This window comes from Mirounga angustirostris, unplaced genomic scaffold, assembly GCF_029215605.1.
Source record: "Mirounga angustirostris isolate CCGP_5_RB_7025 unplaced genomic scaffold, mMirAng1.0.hap1 SCAF_9, whole genome shotgun sequence".
Lineage (NCBI taxonomy): Eukaryota > Metazoa > Chordata > Mammalia > Carnivora > Phocidae > Mirounga > Mirounga angustirostris.
The window spans coordinates 71,572,342-71,590,678 of record NW_026991717.1 but is presented as its reverse complement, the minus strand read 5'-3'; the positions used below and the strand labels follow the sequence as shown (position 1 = coordinate 71,590,678).

Sequence of the window (18,337 nt, the reverse complement as noted above, 5' to 3'; positions counted from 1 at the left end):
TAACAAAAAGGTAAGTAGCAGAACAATACTATAATCACCATATAGTATCATTTTATTTATTAAAACAAAAAAACCTTAGAACTAAAACAAAAAGCAAAATTAGCAACAAAACATTTTTGCACCTTTGCAGTTCAGAGTTGCTCCTTATGGAAAGCACATCGGACCCTGCAGGTTGAGTCCTGTTTCAGTTTACCAGAGCTTCTTGCCAGTAGTAGCCAGGTTACTTTCAGGTGGATTCTGGTTCTTTGATAAAACAGTTTGGCAGATTAATATGTATTGGTACAAAAAATAAATTATATGGTTTGATATCACCTAATTTGATAAATAAGCTCTTTATCTTTTTGGCTTGGCTTTTCATAGGGATTTTGGAGTAAGTCTAAGTATACGACTATAGGCAAATAGTTTCAAAGGTTTTCTCTTTGAGATACCTACATAGTTATCTTAACCATTTTCTTGCCGCTACAGAAAAGACGCTCAAACCGCCAAGTTAAACGAAAAAAATATACCGAGGATCTGGATATAAAGATCACAGATGATGAAGAAGAAGAAGAAGTGGATGTAACTGGTCCAATAAAAACTGAGCCTATCCTCCCTGAACCGGTGCAGGAGCCAGATGGCGAGACTTTGCCTTCCATGCAGTTCTTTGTGGTAAGCTGAGAACTTAAGCAATATGAGAGGTTGTCCTGCTCCTCACAGTCTCTGTTGACTGACTGCATTTTTTGCTACAGGAGAATCCCAGTGAAGAAGATGCAGCCATAGTAGACAAAGTGCTTTCCATGCGGATTGTGAAGAAGGAGGTGAGGCCTTAACCCTTCATGTCAACCCATAATCCTGCATTCACAGGCTTTATCTAATAAACACTTTTGGATGCCAGGGTATATTACTACAGTGTACTTATGAGATATGGTGGAGGGAAGTTAGCTAGAAAATAGGAATTGTCTTTTTGCTCTTCTTTTGCTTTTGTTTAAAATGGATAAAGGCTTATTTTTTCCAGCTATCAGATCTCTTATATTGGAGTACTAGATTAGTTCTTTAATCCCTCAGTCAGTAATACACTCTAGGAACATTGGTATGAAGCTCTACCATGAGTAGTGAAAATTTAAGGTTCTTCTTTTTGATAAATAAGGTTATTAATAACTATAATTTCTTTCTTCTCAGCTTCCTTCTGGACAATATACTGAGGCAGAAGAATTCTTTGTCAAGTACAAGAACTAGTATGTGATCTGTGCAAAAAGCTTTTCACCCTAAACTCCACAGGGTTGTAAAGAGTTCTCCTGTATAGTCCATCCTGGGTGGGAATGTGTCCCCTTTTAATAGTCTTCTGGCCCAAATTGTTGTTTTCATTGAAGAAAATGTCTATTCAGAGAGAAGTTCGGGAATTGGCATGATTCTTCCTATTTCCCAACAGGAAGGTGGGGTAAGGGTGGTTCCTGATAAAATCCCTTGTGATCCTCTATAACTTAGTTTAACATTAAGACCTTGCTACTCAGACTGTGGTCAGTGGACCAGCGGAATTAGCATCATTTGGGTGCTTGTTAGAAATGTGAACTTTCAGGCCTGCCGCAGGTGTTTGTGTGCAAAATCAAGCTTAAGAAGCACTTACCTAGGACACTGTCTCCCCACTTAAGTATGTTGTACTCATTGTGCCTGCTTCTGGCTTATCCCCAAGTCTAGCCTACCACTTCCCTTTTCTCAGCATGACCGGCTATTTCCATCCCCTTCAGCTCCTATCTACACTGTGAATGGGCTACCATCTCCCAACTAGAGAAGGATAAAAGGATCCATCAAAAACTAAAGCGCTTCAAAACCAAAATGGCTCAGATGAGACATTTCTTCCATGAGGTATTGCCTATCATTTATTTCACAGAAGCATAAGTTACTGGGGGTTATCAGTCTTGACTGATTATTTAAGATTTATAGTTGCTTTGTATATATGGGTATGAAGTCTTAATTTTGATCTTTGGGCTTACCTTACTAAATTGCCCCATGCATTGTTTTACCAGGTCTAAATGTGGTCTTTTTATAAGTTAATAGGATATTTTGGTATTGACTTGCTCAGTATTCATGATGTGTTTTCAAGACGGATTTAAACTGACCTCGGATCCACTTGGAACATTCTTCTTCTAATGTCTGTCTGGCGGTTGGTGGTATCTGTAGGCATAAGCAACCATATCATTAGGAAAGAACATTTATTTTCTAATGTTTCTAATCCAGTATAACAAGAAATGGTAATAAAGGCGCATTAATTTCCCATAACCATTCTTACTACTGGTTAAACACTGGAGTATGCATAAGGGTCTCTTGAGCCATATTTTAACTGTCCATTTTGCTTTGAAAGCTTTGTGTACATATGCCTTTGCCGAATTGGGATTTTTCATCTTTATTATATATACAGAACTAAGTGCCTTGAGGAGATAGATTCTTTTTTAAAGCTTCTTAGAGCTAAGGGGGAAAAGGTATCGTAAGAAAGATTGAGGGAAGGAAGGAACTAAATGCATAGTTTTAGCAAAAAAAAATCCTGTTCTGCCTGAATGCATATGATAAAGCTAACTTGATACCACCAAGTTTGCAAATAAATGAATTATTTCTCACATCACCTGGAGAGGGCAAGTAGGACCATGTAGTTTTATAATTTCTTTTTATATGAAAGTAATAATTGGGTTGTGTTTTTTCATCTATGTTCTTTTAAAGCATAATTTGTGAAATGTGCAATGAAACTGTAATCCCATTCCAGCTGATATTAGATGTACAATTTGTGACTATTGAACCAGTCCCTACTACTAACTCATATGCCAATTAAATCTCCATATATAGATAGGCCATTTAATTAAATCATTCATTCGTTTATTCATCATTTATCATGTGATAGTCTCTATGGAGAACAAACCAGATATGGTCGGTGTTCTCGTACAGCTCACTGTCTGATTGGGGAGAGAGAAAATAATTCAAATTGTGTTAAGTGCCAGAAAAGAAAGAGCACAAGGAGACATAAGGGGAGGGGGAAGAAACACCTGCTTTGGATAATTAGGGAAGACTTCTCTGAAAATTGAATTATGAATAGGAGCAAGGCCATGAACCCATGTAAATAATATCACTGGCATGGGAAACAGCATATATGAAGGCCCTGAGACAGGCTGAGGAACTGAAAAGACAGTGCAGTTGATGAACAAAAGAGAGTGAATGGCCCAAAATGAGATCAGAAATTTAGGCGAGCAGTGCATACAGACCTTTTAAGCAGTTTGGCTTTAGTTTTGTTTTTATTCTAAGTGCAAAGGAAAATCATTACATTGTTTAAAACAGGTCAAAGACATAGTCCATTGTTCACTTTTAAAAGATCACCTAGACATTGGAGAATGGATTGAAGAGAGTAAGCATGAGAGTCTGATGAGCAGTACGGAAGGAAATATCATGGTTTAGAGTAGAGTGGTTTCACCTGGATAGAATGGATAGATTAGAATTGACAGGGCTTGGTGTGATGGCTTATATAGACAGGTTTGTGGTCTGAGCAAATGGTTTGAGGTGGGATCATTTATTGAAGTATGGAAGATGGTAGAAGTAGCCGATTTGGGGAAAATCAAGAATTTAGTTTAGACCATGTTAACCTGAAAATTCCTTAACATATCTCTAGCAAGCACAGATATACAAATCTGGGTTTTTCAGGCTGCAATTAAAATTTGGATTTTATCAGCATATAATAGTTATGAAAACCTTAATAATGATAAAGTCATCTGGGGGGAAGGACTTTCTATACATTCTTATAGTTCTGTATTTTCTTATGAAAGTTGTTTCTATAATAGAATGTATGTGAGCCCAGAACCAGGGCTAAGAATTCTCCCAAATTCAGAGGTCCAGGCGAAGCAGAAGGAACTGTGTGCCAGAGTGGCAGGAGAAAGATTAGGAAGCAGATATGTCACAAAAAGCAAGAGAGGAAGAGAAGTGTGTTAAGAAGGAAGAGTTTTTTCCTTAAAGTTTCTTTAAGACCCTTCTTTAGAGCCTTGGGTTATTTATTTTCAGATACCACCCAAAGTTGGATACCAATGATTTAGAAGAAAAAGAACCAGTGAAGGTGATCAAGAATTGGCCAAAACCAAAATAAAGGGGGAAGGGCTACTGACGAGAGTATAGTGTCTCAGAAAAGCCAAGGGAAGAGAGTGCTTAAAGGAGAGAACTAGGAATTGTGGAATACTTTGTAGAGGTAAAGTGAGATGAGGACAGAAATGTTTCATTATATTTGGCAATTTGGAGATCATTAATGATGTTGACAATAGTAGTTTAGTTGTGTGAAGGAAGTGGAAGGAAGAGTGGAGTGCATGGACAGTGGAGGTGATGACATGAGGAAGCCTTGTGGTTAAAACTGTTGGGAAAGTTTAGGTATGAAGCAGAACAGAAAAATAGTTGCAGGCAGATGAAGAGTAAAGGAGGTCTTTTTAAGATGTGAAATAGTAGAGTACATCTGTGTGTTTATGGGAATGATCCAGAAGAGGGATCCCTAAGAAGGTGAGAAGGGATGGTATATCCAGAGCATATACGGAGAGAATGGCCTCTGGTAGGAGACACTTGCTCTGGTAATAGGTGAGAAGATGGGTGCAGGTTCAGTTAAGTTTTTAGGATTTGATACTGTGAAAATGGGGAACTCCTTCTGAAGGCGTCTTTTTAAAAAAATTTTTTGACGTAAGATCATCAGGTAAAGGTGGGGTGGAAGGTTAGGTTTACTGGATAGTGATCTTTTGGTCTTATTGTTTGTTTCATAACTCCTCTAGGATGAAGAACCCTTCAATCCAGACTATGTAGAGGTGGATAGGATATTGGATGAGTCTCACAGTATTGACAAAGACAATGGGGAGGTGAGTTGGGGCATGGAAGAACATTAAAGGTCTCAGATTTCTGCTGGTCTGCTTGCGCATCCTTTATTATTCAGATATGGCTGAAAAATCCCTTGGACAAAAAGGTATTTTTGAGTTTTTCTGAGGGCTCCTTAGGATGATATTGGGAAGATAAGGGAATAGGGAGAGAGGCTAAAAGGAAAGCTTCTCATAAAGTCAAACATTCGAGAGTTGTATTTATAAGTATCAGGAGCTATATGAACAAGTACTCCTTTACCTTGATCTTGTTTTCTCTTAGATTTTATATGGGAGACCCCTGACATCCAGTTAAGGGTGATAGAAGGGGAGAAGAATAGGGATATGTCACAAATCTCCATATTTATAAATATAAAAATGCCTGCACAGATTAATAGCTTTCTCCATGTTGTTGAGAGTTATTTTTTGAACTTACCATCAATTGAATGCATTTTTGTTTATCATTAAAACCAATCTACTGCATTTGAATCTGTACTTTTAAACAGACTATGGGAGGGATGCCTGGGTGGCTCAGTCAGTTAAGCGTCTGCCTTCAGCTCAGGTCATGATCCCAGGGTTCTGGGATTAAGCCCCGCAGCGGGCTCCCTGCTCAGCGGGAAGCGTGCTTCTCCCTCTGCCTGCCACTCCTCCTGCTTGTGCTCTCGCTCTCTCTCTTGCTCTCTCTTTGACAAATAAATAAAATCTTTAAGAAAAGAAAACAGACTATGGGATCACATTCCCACAGATTCAGATTCAGTGGGTCTCTGGGTGGGACCCAGAGATTTGTATTTTTAAGTTGGTTCTCCAAGGGATTGTCAAACATTGCTTGATTTGGGAATCACTGCACTAAAGCTCTGTTAGCAGATTTTACATGTTGTAAAACACCTGGTGATAGAGTTTCAGAAATCACTTTTATTATTTTCCATATAAGAGTTGTAAAGATCCAAGACACCAGTGAATTCAACATTCTCTCTTTCAAATTTATTTCAAACTTACTTAGACTGTGAACCACCATTCCCTTAGAACTCATCGCTTTCTTTTCACTTAAAGTAGCAGTTCTTGGTAGGGCCACATTTCATCAAGTTTTTATCACATCTGACAGTTATTGCTTACCCAATGACCAGTACAGAACACCAGAACCTTGTTAAAATGTCAGTGCTGGGTGGTGAGCTAGGCTCACTCACAAGCTAAGTGACATGTTTCCATACATCACCCTTACAGGACCTAAGAATCAAGTCTTCCCTCTGTAAAATTCTATGTTTATTTTATAAGCCTTTAGGGTCACTCAGAACCTTAGATGTCCAGGGCCTATTACAGTTCAGTGTCTTCAAATCCTGACAAGCATGCCTCAGATTATATATATTCTGCTTTTATGGGTTGGGGTGGGAGTTATTGTTTATTGTTCATTAGTGGGAGGTGAGTGGGGAATGGACTAGTTATTAGAATGGACATGTTAGCTACTATTAAATTCTTATCACTTCCAGGATCTCAGCCTTCTCAGCCTTAAACATCTTATGCTCTCTACCAACATACTTACTACTCTTCCAAAAGTAATTGATCTTTGGACTGTGTTGGAAATGGCAAGACAGACGAAAATGTTTTAGTTTCCTGGTACCATAACTTGTGCTCCCAATATTGGATAACAACATTCTGTGTACCCATTTTTCCCCCTTCCCAAGAGAAGCTTAATTTGTCATCATTTTACATGACCTAATAGTGGAAATCAGTATTATAAATAATAAAGTCATTGGAAAAGCTAAGTTATGATACTGGAAATGTGTGACCTGGACAAATGCCTTTATGTAGAAAATGACCTGAGTCACTGTAATAAAGAAAATAGGAAAAGAGCAACTAGATTAGTTCTAGGGATTCCATGATCTGTGATTCTGTCGAGGTGCTTATATCTTCAGACTTCTTGCTGGCTGTTCTAAGGGATATTCTATGAATTGATAATAGAGATTCTTTTTTTTTTTTTTTTAAAGATTTTATTTATTTGACAGAGAGAGACACAGCGAGAGAGGGAACACAAGCAAGGGGAGTGGGAGAGGGAGAAGCAGGCTTCCTGCAGAGCAGGGAGCCCGATGCGGGGCTCAATCCCAGGACCCTGGGATCATGACCTGAGCCAAAGGCAGATGCTTAATGACTGAGCCACCCAGGCGCCCCGATAATAGAGATTCTTGTTGATGACACTAGGCCCCATCTAATCCTTTTTTTCATGTAAACCAAAAATAGAAATGCAGTCAGGGCAGTGATCAATTTAAGTAGTGAGAACAGAAGCCATTTTACCCTAGATCACTGCTTGTCCCTTTGCAGCAGAACACCTACATACAGCACAGTCTTGTAGTTGGAGCTTCAGCATTTGCCCCTCCTCTCTTCTCTCTTGTTACCTGTCTTCAGTGACGCCTCTCCTAATTATCTCCTAGCTCACAAGGAAATCTCTTTTCTACCATATGACTGCTCTTTGAAGTAGCATCTGCACTCAGAGCTACAGAAGCTCAGAAGCCTGGTGATTTCAGCCCTGCTTTGCTCTAATGGGTTTAATCTGGTCCTCACTTAGAAAAGTAGCCTGGTTTCCACTCTTCCACTGTATTAAATTTGGTGCCAGGATAATAGTATGGAGCAGAGCCCTACCTTTTAGTTTCAGCCTAATTCATTCTCTAATATAGGAGTAGAATTATTTTATGTTTTGCGTTTGCTTCGTTGATGAGCATAATGTTTCAGTGCTTAGTGTTCTAGAAACGACTGGGTATAACTTTGCCTCTTAGAACAGATTCTGATAAATTGCCTGGAAAAATGATCAAAGCCACGAATAGTACAGTGCCTCAGCAGGTGAGCCTATGGTTGGTGTTCCTAGCCTGACTTTTTTTTTTTTTTTTTAAAGATTTTATTTATTTATTTGACAGAGAGACACAGTGAGAGAGGGAACACGAGCAGGGGGAGAGGGAGAGGGAGAAGCAGGCTTCCCGCAGAGCAGGGAGCCTGATGGGGGCTCGATCCCAGGACCCTGGGATAGTGACCTGAGCCGAAGGCAGACGCTTAACGACTGAGCCACCCAGGCACCCCGACTTTTTCTTTTTTTTTAAGCACTTTTTAGGTATTAACACTTTGTGATCTGATTCTGTAGTCAAATTCTTACCCTTTTAACCACAGCAAAGAACACAGAATCAGTTTATTAAGGCATTAGCTTTTTCTCTCCTAGCCTGTAATTTACTACCTGGTGAAATGGTGCTCTCTGCCCTATGAGGATAGTACGTGGGAGCTGAAAGAGGATGTTGATGAGGGCAAGATTCGAGAATTTAAACGGATCCAGTCAAGGCACCCAGAACTCAAAAGGGTGGTAAGTACATTTGCATTTAGAATGTAAAGCCCATGTAGGCAATAATATAATTTTTTGTTTATAGAAGTTTATGTTGTTGTTTTAGCTTTTTATTATGGAAATTTTCAAACATATACAAAAGTAATAGTATAATGTACCAATTCCCAGATTATTTTAAAGCAAATCCCAGATTCCTTTATTTCATCTGTAAATATTTCAGTGTTTATGTCTAAAGGTAAATAATACCACTTTTACACCTGAGAAAGTTTAACCATTTCTAAATATCAACAACTCACCAATTACTGTATATATTTCCCCGATTGCCTTCTAAGTTTTGTTAAATTGTTTGGATTGGATTTTGAATAAAGGTCTATATATTGCTGTCAGTTAATGTGTCTCAAATATCTCTTAATTTTAGTTTCCCCCTTCTTGACCATTTTTCTTGAAGAAATCAGGTGGTTTGTTCTCTGGGGTTTTCTATAGTCTGAAGTTTACCAGTTGCATCCCCCTTGGAAACTTCTCACATGTTCTTTGTTCCTTGCATTTTTTCATAAATGGTTAGATAGAGAACAGTGCTGTCCACTGGATCTTTTTAGCACTGTGCTTAATATAGTAGCCGCTAGCTACATTTCACATGCTCAGTAATCACATGTGGCTAGTGGCTGATATGAAGCATTATTATCATAGACAGTTCCATTAGATACCACTCTTCTAAAGGTTTGATCAAATGGGGAAGGGAAACCACTAGATCTGCTTCATAGGTGATTCTATCAGGTTGTCTTTTTTGATATTATTAGTCATTTATGATCATTGCCTGAGCCTGTTCTTTAAGGATTTCAAAATGATGTTCTTTTAATTGTATCATGTTTTCATTTATTGGCCAGAATCTACTATAAAAAGAAATATGATTCATCTACTATTTGGTTACTCTGAGATACAGATGGTATAGGAAAGGAGGATAAATGCTTTGTTTTCTTTCTTTATTTCCCAGTTTTCAAAATAATGAAGTAGTTCTCTAGCATCCTCCAAAAGTGACCAGTGGGTTTTTCCTCTTTTGGTTTTCCTCTTTTTTTAAAAAGCTTTTAAAACTTTATTTTAGTTTTAACTTTATTATGAACTCATGAATTTGAATATATTTTAAATGTTTTTAATCCATGTTTTTGAATCGATTTTAGGTACTAGAACTATCTAGTAAGTTTTCCTAATTTTGTTAGTGTCTTCACCCCATTTATTCAAATTTTCTCTTTTGTAGACTCGTCCACAGGCAAGTGCCTGGAAGAAGTTGGAGCTGTCACATGAGTATAAAAACAGAAACCAGTTACGGGAATATCAGTTGGAAGGGGTCAACTGGCTGCTCTTTAACTGGTATAACAGGTACAGAAAAGAGTAGGCCCATGAAATGTAGGCTTGGTCTGGAATTATTTTTATTTGTTTTTTGTTGAAATAGTTCCTTTTTACGTACTTTTTAAAAAGATGGTATCTTTTGACATGCTTTTCTTTTTCCATGATGAATCTTCAGGCAAAACTGTATCCTGGCTGATGAGATGGGACTGGGCAAAACTATCCAGTCCATTGCCTTCTTGCAGGAGGTATATAATGTGGGCATCCATGGCCCCTTCCTGGTCATTGCCCCACTGTCCACAATTACTAATTGGGAGCGAGAATTCAATACATGGACAGAAATGAACACTATTGTATACCATGGCAGTCTGGCCAGCCGTCAGATGATTCAGCAATATGAAATGTACTGCAAAGATTCACGGGTGAGTTGTAGATCATGGGAATATAATGGTTTAGAGAGAGTAGGCCAAGGTACCTGGTATTTTAGAGACTTTTATGTGAATAAAAGACTTCTGTTGAGATTTTCTGAGGTGATTTATGGTATTTTGTCTAGATTGCACAGGGAATTTTTTTCTTTATGTTTTGCTCTTCTTATCCAGTGGAATTTTGATCCAGTGGAAGTTCTATTTGTGAATATATGCGTTTTAAATAGAATTTTATCAGCATTGATGTGTTTTTATCAAGAAAGTATTGAGGTGGTGAACTTAAGCCACTTCCTTTTTTTTTTCAAGTCTACTAAAATTTTCATCAAGAGTAGTTCGTTTGTTCTATACAAATTATTCATCCTTTCTTAGTCACATTTTGCTTCTTTTAATTTTGTTAAACTGATTCAGTTCTCCTGCCTGTTTTTAGACAGTAACTGATATTACCTGTTTCACTTTCAGTTTTGTCTTGTATATTTCAACAGTGCCCAACATTTGTGGATATTAGTGTTAACTACCAAAAGATCTAGGTCTAAGAATCATGACTTAATGGTCAAAAGTGTCCAGCTTCATTCAGTGATGTCTGTCATTTACCCAAGAAACTGAGTATCTTGAAGAGACATTGTATCTTACATTCTGTGATTTGGCACTATTTATCAGGAAAATACACAGCAGCAGAGATTGGTGGTGGTGCTGTTTGTATTTCCTACTGAGCCTGCCTGAATATAGAAAAGAGAATGTGTAATACAGAAGAGGTCCCCATTTAGGTACATATTAGGTCTTTTCTTAACTTTATTGCCTTCATGCTTAGGGGCGCCTCATCCCAGGCGCATACAAGTTTGATGCCCTGATCACCACTTTTGAGATGATTTTGTCAGACTGTCCTGAGCTTCGTGAAATTGAATGGCGTTGTGTCATCATTGATGAGGCCCATCGGCTAAAGAACCGTAATTGCAAGCTGCTTGATAGCCTCAAGCACATGGACCTGGTGAGTTCCTCACATTGACTTATGGGCAGAAACACCTGGAATTAAAATAATCCTAATTCCCCGTGGAATTAATATAACTAAGAAAAAAAAAAGATCAGGATCTTAGTATTGGGTGGTGGGTATGGCCTATGGGAATGGACACCTGAAAGTCATATAAAAGTGCTATAAATTTTAGAATTGGAAGGTAGTTGTGTGTTAGTGGTTCTTAACTAGGTGGAGAGGTGGGATACTGTATTAGTCACCTAGTGCTACATAACAAATACCCTAAAACTTAGTGGCTTAAAACAACTATTATTTTTTTAGGATTCTCTAGTTCAGCAACTTGGGCTGGGCATAGCTAGGCCATCCCTTTGGTGGTCTTGCCTGTAGTCAGTAATGTGGCTGCAGCTGGCAATTGGTGGGCTCCTGGGTCATCTTCCACATGACCTGTCATCCCCCAGTAGGCCAGACTTTGCTTCTTGACATGGTAGAATCAGGGCAGTATGCAGAGAGGGCAAAGGCAGAAGTTGCAAGGCCTTTGAGGTATAGGCTCTGAAACTCACACAATATCACTTCTGCTACATTCTCTTTGTCAGAGCAAGCCACAAGGCAAGCCCAGATTCAAGGGGTGAACCTTGATAGGAGGAACTACAAAGAATTAATGGCCATATTTAATCCAGCACAGGTACATTCCCTAGAGGGGGACATATTAGGATATCTGTGGGGAGTTGAGTGTGCAAAGGCATATGTAATTGCAGAAAAAACTGTATTTTTGAGTACTTCTTTATTTGCTTGTAATCTTAGTATTTAAATTCTTGTTAAATAATATCAAGGTTTTTTTTGTTCTTTTTTTTTTTTTTTTTAATGTTTTGTGTTTATCAGAAGAGGGAGCAAGTGAAAGAAAAGTTAAGATAGTAATCTGGTCCATTCCCATAATTTTATAGATAACGAAATTAAAGCTAAAGTTATATATTTAAGAGAAAGCCCCAGAAGTCCTTTGTGTTTTTGAGTTTTACCATTTTTTTGTTTTCTCCATTTCTAGGAACACAAAGTGCTACTCACAGGAACGCCATTGCAAAATACTGTGGAGGAACTGTTCAGCTTGCTTCATTTCTTGGAACCTTCACAGTTTCCTTCAGAATCAGAGTTCCTCAAGGATTTTGGGGATCTCAAGACAGAGGAACAGGTAGGAAGTCTATCTGGGCAAGAAAGGTAAAGTTTGTACTAGGCACACATCTATTACCATGGGCAGCAAGGACCTCTGTGAACTCCTTATAATCTGGTGCCTACATCATTTGTGGCATTGTACAAAATCCACATTTTTCAGATAATGGAAAGCTCTCATTGTATTTCTTCATGTTTCCATGTAATGTGAGAATGTTTGTCCTCATAGTTTTTATTTCTTTTTCTCTCCTGTATTGGACACAGGTTCAAAAGCTACAGGCCATTCTCAAGCCAATGATGCTAAGAAGACTCAAAGAGGATGTTGAAAAAAACCTGGCACCCAAACAGGAAACTATCATTGAAGTAGAGTTGACCAACATCCAGAAGAAATATTACCGGGCTATTTTGGAGAAGAATTTCTCCTTCCTGTCCAAGGGGGCAGGTCATACGAACATGCCTAATCTACTCAATACGATGATGGAGTTGCGCAAATGCTGCAACCACCCGTACCTCATCAATGGTGAGAGAGTTCCTGGACAATACCTGCATTTCTGTATCACCTGTGTTTACTTGCTAATAATATTCCTCAGGAACAGCGGATATGTTGACTGATCCAGCCTAGTTTTGGGAGGGAAGGGGATTCTTCTTTTAAAACAAAAATTTTTTCTTTTAAGATTTATTTATTTTTGAGAGAGAGCGCACCTATGCGGGGGCAGAGGGAGAGGGAGAGTAGCAGACTCCCTGCTGAGTGAAGAGCCTGATGTGCGGCTCAGTCTTACGACCCTGAGGTCATGACCGGAGCCAAAATCAAGAGTTGGACACTTAACTGACTGAGCCACCCAAGCACCCTTTATTATTTATTTATCTATCTATCTATTTATTTAAGACTTTATTCATTTGAGAGAGAGAGAGAGCAAGCATGAGGGGTGGGGTTGGGAGGGTAGGGGGAGAGGGAGAAGCAGACTCCCTGCTGAGCAGGGAACCTGATGCAGGGCTCGATCCTAGGACCCCGTGATCATGACCTGAGCCAAAGGCAGAGACTTACCCGACTGAGCCACCCAGGCACCCTCAGGCATCCCTCTTCTAAAACAATTCTTATGTGGAATGTCTTTCTCTAGTTCTTTCCCCTTGATCCTGCATAATCTTCAAAATTATATGGGATTTGCTGTGCAGAATTTCATGAACAAGAACTCAAGTCATTCTGTTCTCTGGATAAATGTCCTCATCGCTACTCCATTTTTTAGTTTCTGTTTTGGATGCCAGTAGGGTGGTATTAGTTGTTTGCATGTACTGTTCTAGTCCTCATTGTTACAGGTGTTTTGTCTGAATACAATCTTAAGTCTGACTTATTTGCAGTATTTTGTATAACACAGTTGAAGATGATTTAGGATTTTCTGGGTGCTAAAATTCTCTGTGAAAAGAATGTTTATCTCAAGTCAGATTACTTTTCTTTGCTTCCTTATCTTAGCTAAGTCAACTATAGCTTTAGTATGTTTCTCCGGATCTCACCATCAAGTTTGGTTTTTCTTTTGGCAGGTGCAGAAGAAAAAATCCTAACAGAATTTCGAGAAGCTTGCCATATTATACCTCATGACTTCCACTTGCAGGCCATGGTTCGTTCAGCTGGCAAATTGGTTCTTATTGACAAGTTACTTCCAAAACTTAAAGCTGGTGGTCATAAGGTTCTGATCTTCTCCCAGATGGTACGCTGCCTAGATATCCTAGAGGATTATCTAATCCAGAGGAGGTAAGAAAAGAGTCATCCCTTGCCTTGTGTTTACTGTAGCTTCATAAAATTGCAAAGAGTAGGAGGGTCTGTGTTTAATGAAAGTTGGCCAGGACTGGGATAAAAGAAGTATTTAAAATTCTCACTCTCAACTTTCTGATAAGGTTTTTGGTCAGCTAGAGATACAGAATTACTGGTATTGATCCTAATCTGCTTTTTTGGTTTCTTTTTCTGCTTCACCAGTTAATTTTTTTTCTGCAACTGCCATACAGGTACCTATATGAGCGTATTGATGGGCGAGTCAGAGGTAACCTTCGGCAGGCAGCTATTGACCGCTTCAGCAAGCCTGACTCAGACCGCTTTGTCTTCTTGCTCTGTACCCGGGCTGGTGGACTTGGTATTAATCTCACAGCTGCTGATACCTGCATCATTTTTGATTCAGACTGGAATCCACAAAATGACCTGCAGGTAGAGGAAATCATTGTTTTGGGGGCTAACTACCTACCTAACCTAAGAGGTTTTTCAACAGGATCAGGATCTCTTAGAAAGACACATCCTTCAAAGAGTATGGAATTGTTTACTTAGTTTAAGGGTGGCAGTCTCCATGTAAGGGTGGCAAACTCTGTAAAGGGCCAGAGAGTAAATGTTTTAGACTTTGGGGACCATACAGTCTCTGTTGTGACTACTCATCTCTGCTCTTGTAGTCCAAAAGCAGCTGTAGACAATATATAAATGAATGGGTGGGGTTGCATTTCAGTAAAACTTTATAGAAACAGGTGGTTTTGCAGACCATGGTTTGCTGACCCCTGGTGTACTTGGTGGGACAATAATTTCATCTTAAAATTGACTTTTGGTTTTGAGTTGATCTCATGGCTGCTTTATAGATGTGAATTGGTATTTTGAATTCCATCTCCCTCCCCCACCCCACCCCCATTTTATGTCCTCTTTGCCCTTTCTTTCCATTTCTTTTAAACCAGGCCCAGGCACGGTGTCATCGAATTGGGCAGAGCAAAGCTGTGAAGGTGTACCGTCTCATCACTCGTAATTCTTATGAGAGAGAGATGTTTGATAAGGCTAGCCTCAAGTTGGGATTGGATAAGGCTGTGCTTCAGTCCATGAGTGGTCGGGATGGCAACATTACCGGAGTGAGTCCTCTTAGTCTATAGATATATTTATAGCAGGTCATAGTGTTAGAGGGAGACAAAGCTATTTTTTGCACAGGAATCTGACCACCTTGTTTGGATTTCTTAAAATAGTTCTTAAAACATAATGAACTAAGTTATTATGATATGGTTAGATAATATTCTCTTCTTAGTTTTTTCATTTTATTATTGGATTTTGCAGATCCAACAGTTCTCAAAGAAGGAGATTGAAGATCTTTTACGAAAAGGGGCATATGCAGCCATAATGGAAGAAGATGATGAGGGCTCCAAGTTTTGTGAAGAAGACATTGACCAGATCTTGTTAAGACGAACCACAACCATCACCATCGAGTCTGAAGGAAAGGGTTCGACCTTTGCCAAGGTATGTTCTGTCTGTGCCAAATGTAAGGAAACAGAGGTAGAGACTGGAATCTTCTAGAATTTAAATATATTTTTTAAATACAGTTACTAGTTTCCCATTGCTCAAAAAAGTGTTGTAGTCAACTTTACTTTGTTCTCACTAGGCAAGCTTTGTTGCTTCTGAAAATAGGACTGATATTTCTCTGGATGACCCCAACTTTTGGCAGAAGTGGGCCAAAAAGGCTGACCTGGACATGGATCTGCTTAATAGCAAGGTAAGCTTCCTTTTCTTTTAGGGAGGAAGTATTACAGAAGACACATTATTTTCAGGTGCCTTTGTAGCTGCTCTGATTCTTTGATGCTGACCTTGGTTTGTGATGGTATATTGTATATAAGAGCCATTGTAAAAACTTTCTGCATGGGAAGCCCCAGAAAACTACTTAGATACCTACCGCTTAACTTTACTTCTGAGTCCCTATAGGTTATTTTGCATGTCCTAAAAAAAATATCTCTTTATCTACAAATGTTATATCCAAGGCTATTTCAATCCATAATTGTCTTAATTCCTTTCCGATGGCCTTGTCATGAAGAGAGTTACTCTTCTACTTCTGTTCTCTGTTAGAATAACTTGGTGATTGACACACCTAGAGTACGAAAACAGACTCGCCACTTCAGCACTCTGAAAGATGATGACCTAGTGGAATTCTCTGATTTGGAAAGTGAAGATGATGAGCGGCCACGCTCTCGCCGACATGACCGACATCATACCTATGGGCGCACTGACTGCTTTCGGGTGGAAAAGCACCTCTTGGTATACGGGTAAGAACCCACCTTGCCATTAGAGGTAGTGTATTTCCATCCTGATGGACACTCTGTTTGCCCTTCAGATTGGAGGCTGTGACCAAAGAGGGGATAATGGGAAAAAACTTTATTTATTCTCTTACCATGTTTTCTCCAGATGTTTTTGTCTCCTACCTTTTGGGAGTCCCCAGGAAAATATTAACACAATTTTCTGTTTTTCTAGTTGGGGACGGTGGCGAGATATCTTGTCTCATGGACGCTTCAAGCGACGTATGACTGAACGAGATGTGGAGACAATTTGCCGGGCCATCCTTGTATACTGTCTTCTGCACTATCGTGGGGATGAAAATATCAAAGGCTTCATTTGGGACTTGATTAGCCCTGCTGAAAATGGCAAGACAAAAGAATTGCAGAATCATTCAGGTAATTATCAACTCTTTACTTTTCATATTTCTGTAGGTTATCTAATCTTTTTCAGGTCCAAGGGTTTTTCTCAATCCAAGTCTTCAATGTCTCCCCTTTCCCAGGTCTGTCTATCCCTGTGCCCCGTGGACGAAAGGGGAAAAAAGTAAAGTCACAAAGCACTTTTGATATCCATAAGGCAGATTGGATCCGGAAATATAATCCTGATACTCTGTTCCAAGATGAGAGTTATAAGAAGCATTTAAAACATCAGTGTAACAAGTAAGGATGGAAATTAGCAATGACTAAAGCATTTTCCACCTCAAAGTTTCTGCATTATTACTGAGCCAGCTCTTCTTCCCTCCCTTTTAGGGTGCTATTGCGGGTACGAATGCTATATTATCTGAGGCAGGAGGTTATTGGAGACCAGGCAGAGAAGGTGTTAGGGGGTGCCATTGCCAGGTACAGTTATGCTATATTTTTCTTTATGTATTTCTCTTTATACCCTGCCTTATTCCAGAAAAGATTGGTTTACTTACTTCATTCTGTACTATCTTTGGGATAACTGATAATTAAGATCTGTATATCAGGTTTTTGATCCTATGCTTGATACCAGTGGAAGGAAATAGGCAGATCCATGAGCATTTAAATTAATGGATAAAAGAAGATACATATAATAATCTTCCCAAGGATTGTCATTTTAATTCCCTTCATTGCTGTGCTGTTTCTGCTCTCTTACACCTTTAGTGAGATTGACATATGGTTCCCAGTAGTGGATCAGCTGGAGGTTCCAACAACATGGTGGGACAGTGAGGCTGACAAGTCCCTGCTCATTGGAGTCTTTAAGCATGGTGGGTACCTTTCCTTAGTTTATTCCTTTCCTGTTTTGACTTACTTCCACAGATGGAACATGTAGCAGAATGCTCATGGCCAATAACTGAGTTCTCTGATTGAACTTCAATAAAATTATGCTTGAATAGGAAACTAGTTCTTAAATATCCAGAGCAAAGCAATTAGTTCCTATAAATAGATGTTCAAAAAGGCCAGATGGATAGTTAAATCCTAAGGTGGGGAGTCTCCCATCTGTTCTCTAATCCATGTTATCAGTCTGTATGTTTTGCATCTCAGTTAAGGTTCCACGAATCCGGGGAGGTAATGTATGCCCACTCCTATTAATAATAACCATGCTTAATTTGTGTGAAAATGTTCTACTTACATAGCATCCCATATGTCTAAGTATTCAACAGTCATTCTGATGGAAGTGTGAGCTACAGTGAAATAAAAATAAAGTACAAAAAGTGAGAGTACTCCCTTTTCAGTCTAGCCTAATAACAAATTCTAGGTATTAAAAGCAGTGAGTGCTAACTAACTTCCAGCCCAGTGACATAATGAACTAGAATATCATTTCTTTTTTAAAATACTTTTCTGTTTATTTCTATAAAATATAAATAATGGCACTTAAACCACATGTTTTCAAGAACTTTGATGGATAAGAAAAACTGTGAACATTTTCTAGTCTTAAATTTACTTTTGGGACAAGGAGGTTTAGAAGAGTCCGAACACCCTGAATTATGTTCATTCACTCATTCATTCATTCTCTGTTCATCAGATACTCAGTGCCTCTTTGTTTGCAGGTGTTTCTTTCTTTCTTCTTCTTTTTTAAGACTTATTTATTTGAGAGAATGTGAGTGAGAGAGAGGACACACAAGCCAGTGAGGGAGGGGGAGAGGCAGAGAGAGAAGCAGACTCCCCGCTGAGCAAGGAGTCCAACGTGGGGCTCGATCCCAGGACCCTGGGATCATGACCTGACCCGAAGGCTGATGCTTAGCCGACTGAGCCACCCAGGCACCCCTTGCAG

General features: G+C 39.1%; 1 protein-coding gene across 7 annotated transcripts in view; it reads left to right on the top strand.

Annotated features, from left to right (window-relative positions):
- The window catches only part of CHD8 (chromodomain helicase DNA binding protein 8), a 61,291-nt gene that overhangs the window by 31,009 nt on the left and 11,945 nt on the right, over positions 1-18,337 (top strand). For 6 of the 7 annotated variants that reach the window (XM_054513638.2, XM_054513636.2, XM_054513639.2 and 3 more), the window contains 21 exons: positions 466-648; positions 729-797; positions 1,159-1,214; positions 1,725-1,842; positions 4,761-4,844; positions 8,038-8,175; positions 9,407-9,528; positions 9,674-9,917; positions 10,729-10,905; positions 11,927-12,070; positions 12,313-12,568; positions 13,585-13,795; positions 14,047-14,242; positions 14,752-14,919; positions 15,119-15,298; positions 15,441-15,551; positions 15,899-16,095; positions 16,301-16,500; positions 16,581-16,761; positions 16,852-16,941; positions 17,227-17,330. In XM_054513638.2, the coding sequence (XP_054369613.1) occupies positions 466-648; positions 729-797; positions 1,159-1,214; positions 1,725-1,842; positions 4,761-4,844; positions 8,038-8,175; positions 9,407-9,528; positions 9,674-9,917; positions 10,729-10,905; positions 11,927-12,070; positions 12,313-12,568; positions 13,585-13,795; positions 14,047-14,242; positions 14,752-14,919; positions 15,119-15,298; positions 15,441-15,551; positions 15,899-16,095; positions 16,301-16,500; positions 16,581-16,761; positions 16,852-16,941; positions 17,227-17,330 (3,229 nt within the window). The remainder of the gene's footprint in view (positions 1-465; positions 649-728; positions 798-1,158; positions 1,215-1,724; positions 1,843-4,760; positions 4,845-8,037; positions 8,176-9,406; positions 9,529-9,673; positions 9,918-10,728; positions 10,906-11,926; positions 12,071-12,312; positions 12,569-13,584; positions 13,796-14,046; positions 14,243-14,751; positions 14,920-15,118; positions 15,299-15,440; positions 15,552-15,898; positions 16,096-16,300; positions 16,501-16,580; positions 16,762-16,851; positions 16,942-17,226; positions 17,331-18,337) is intronic. The other variant, XM_045900503.3, reaches the window with a different exon arrangement.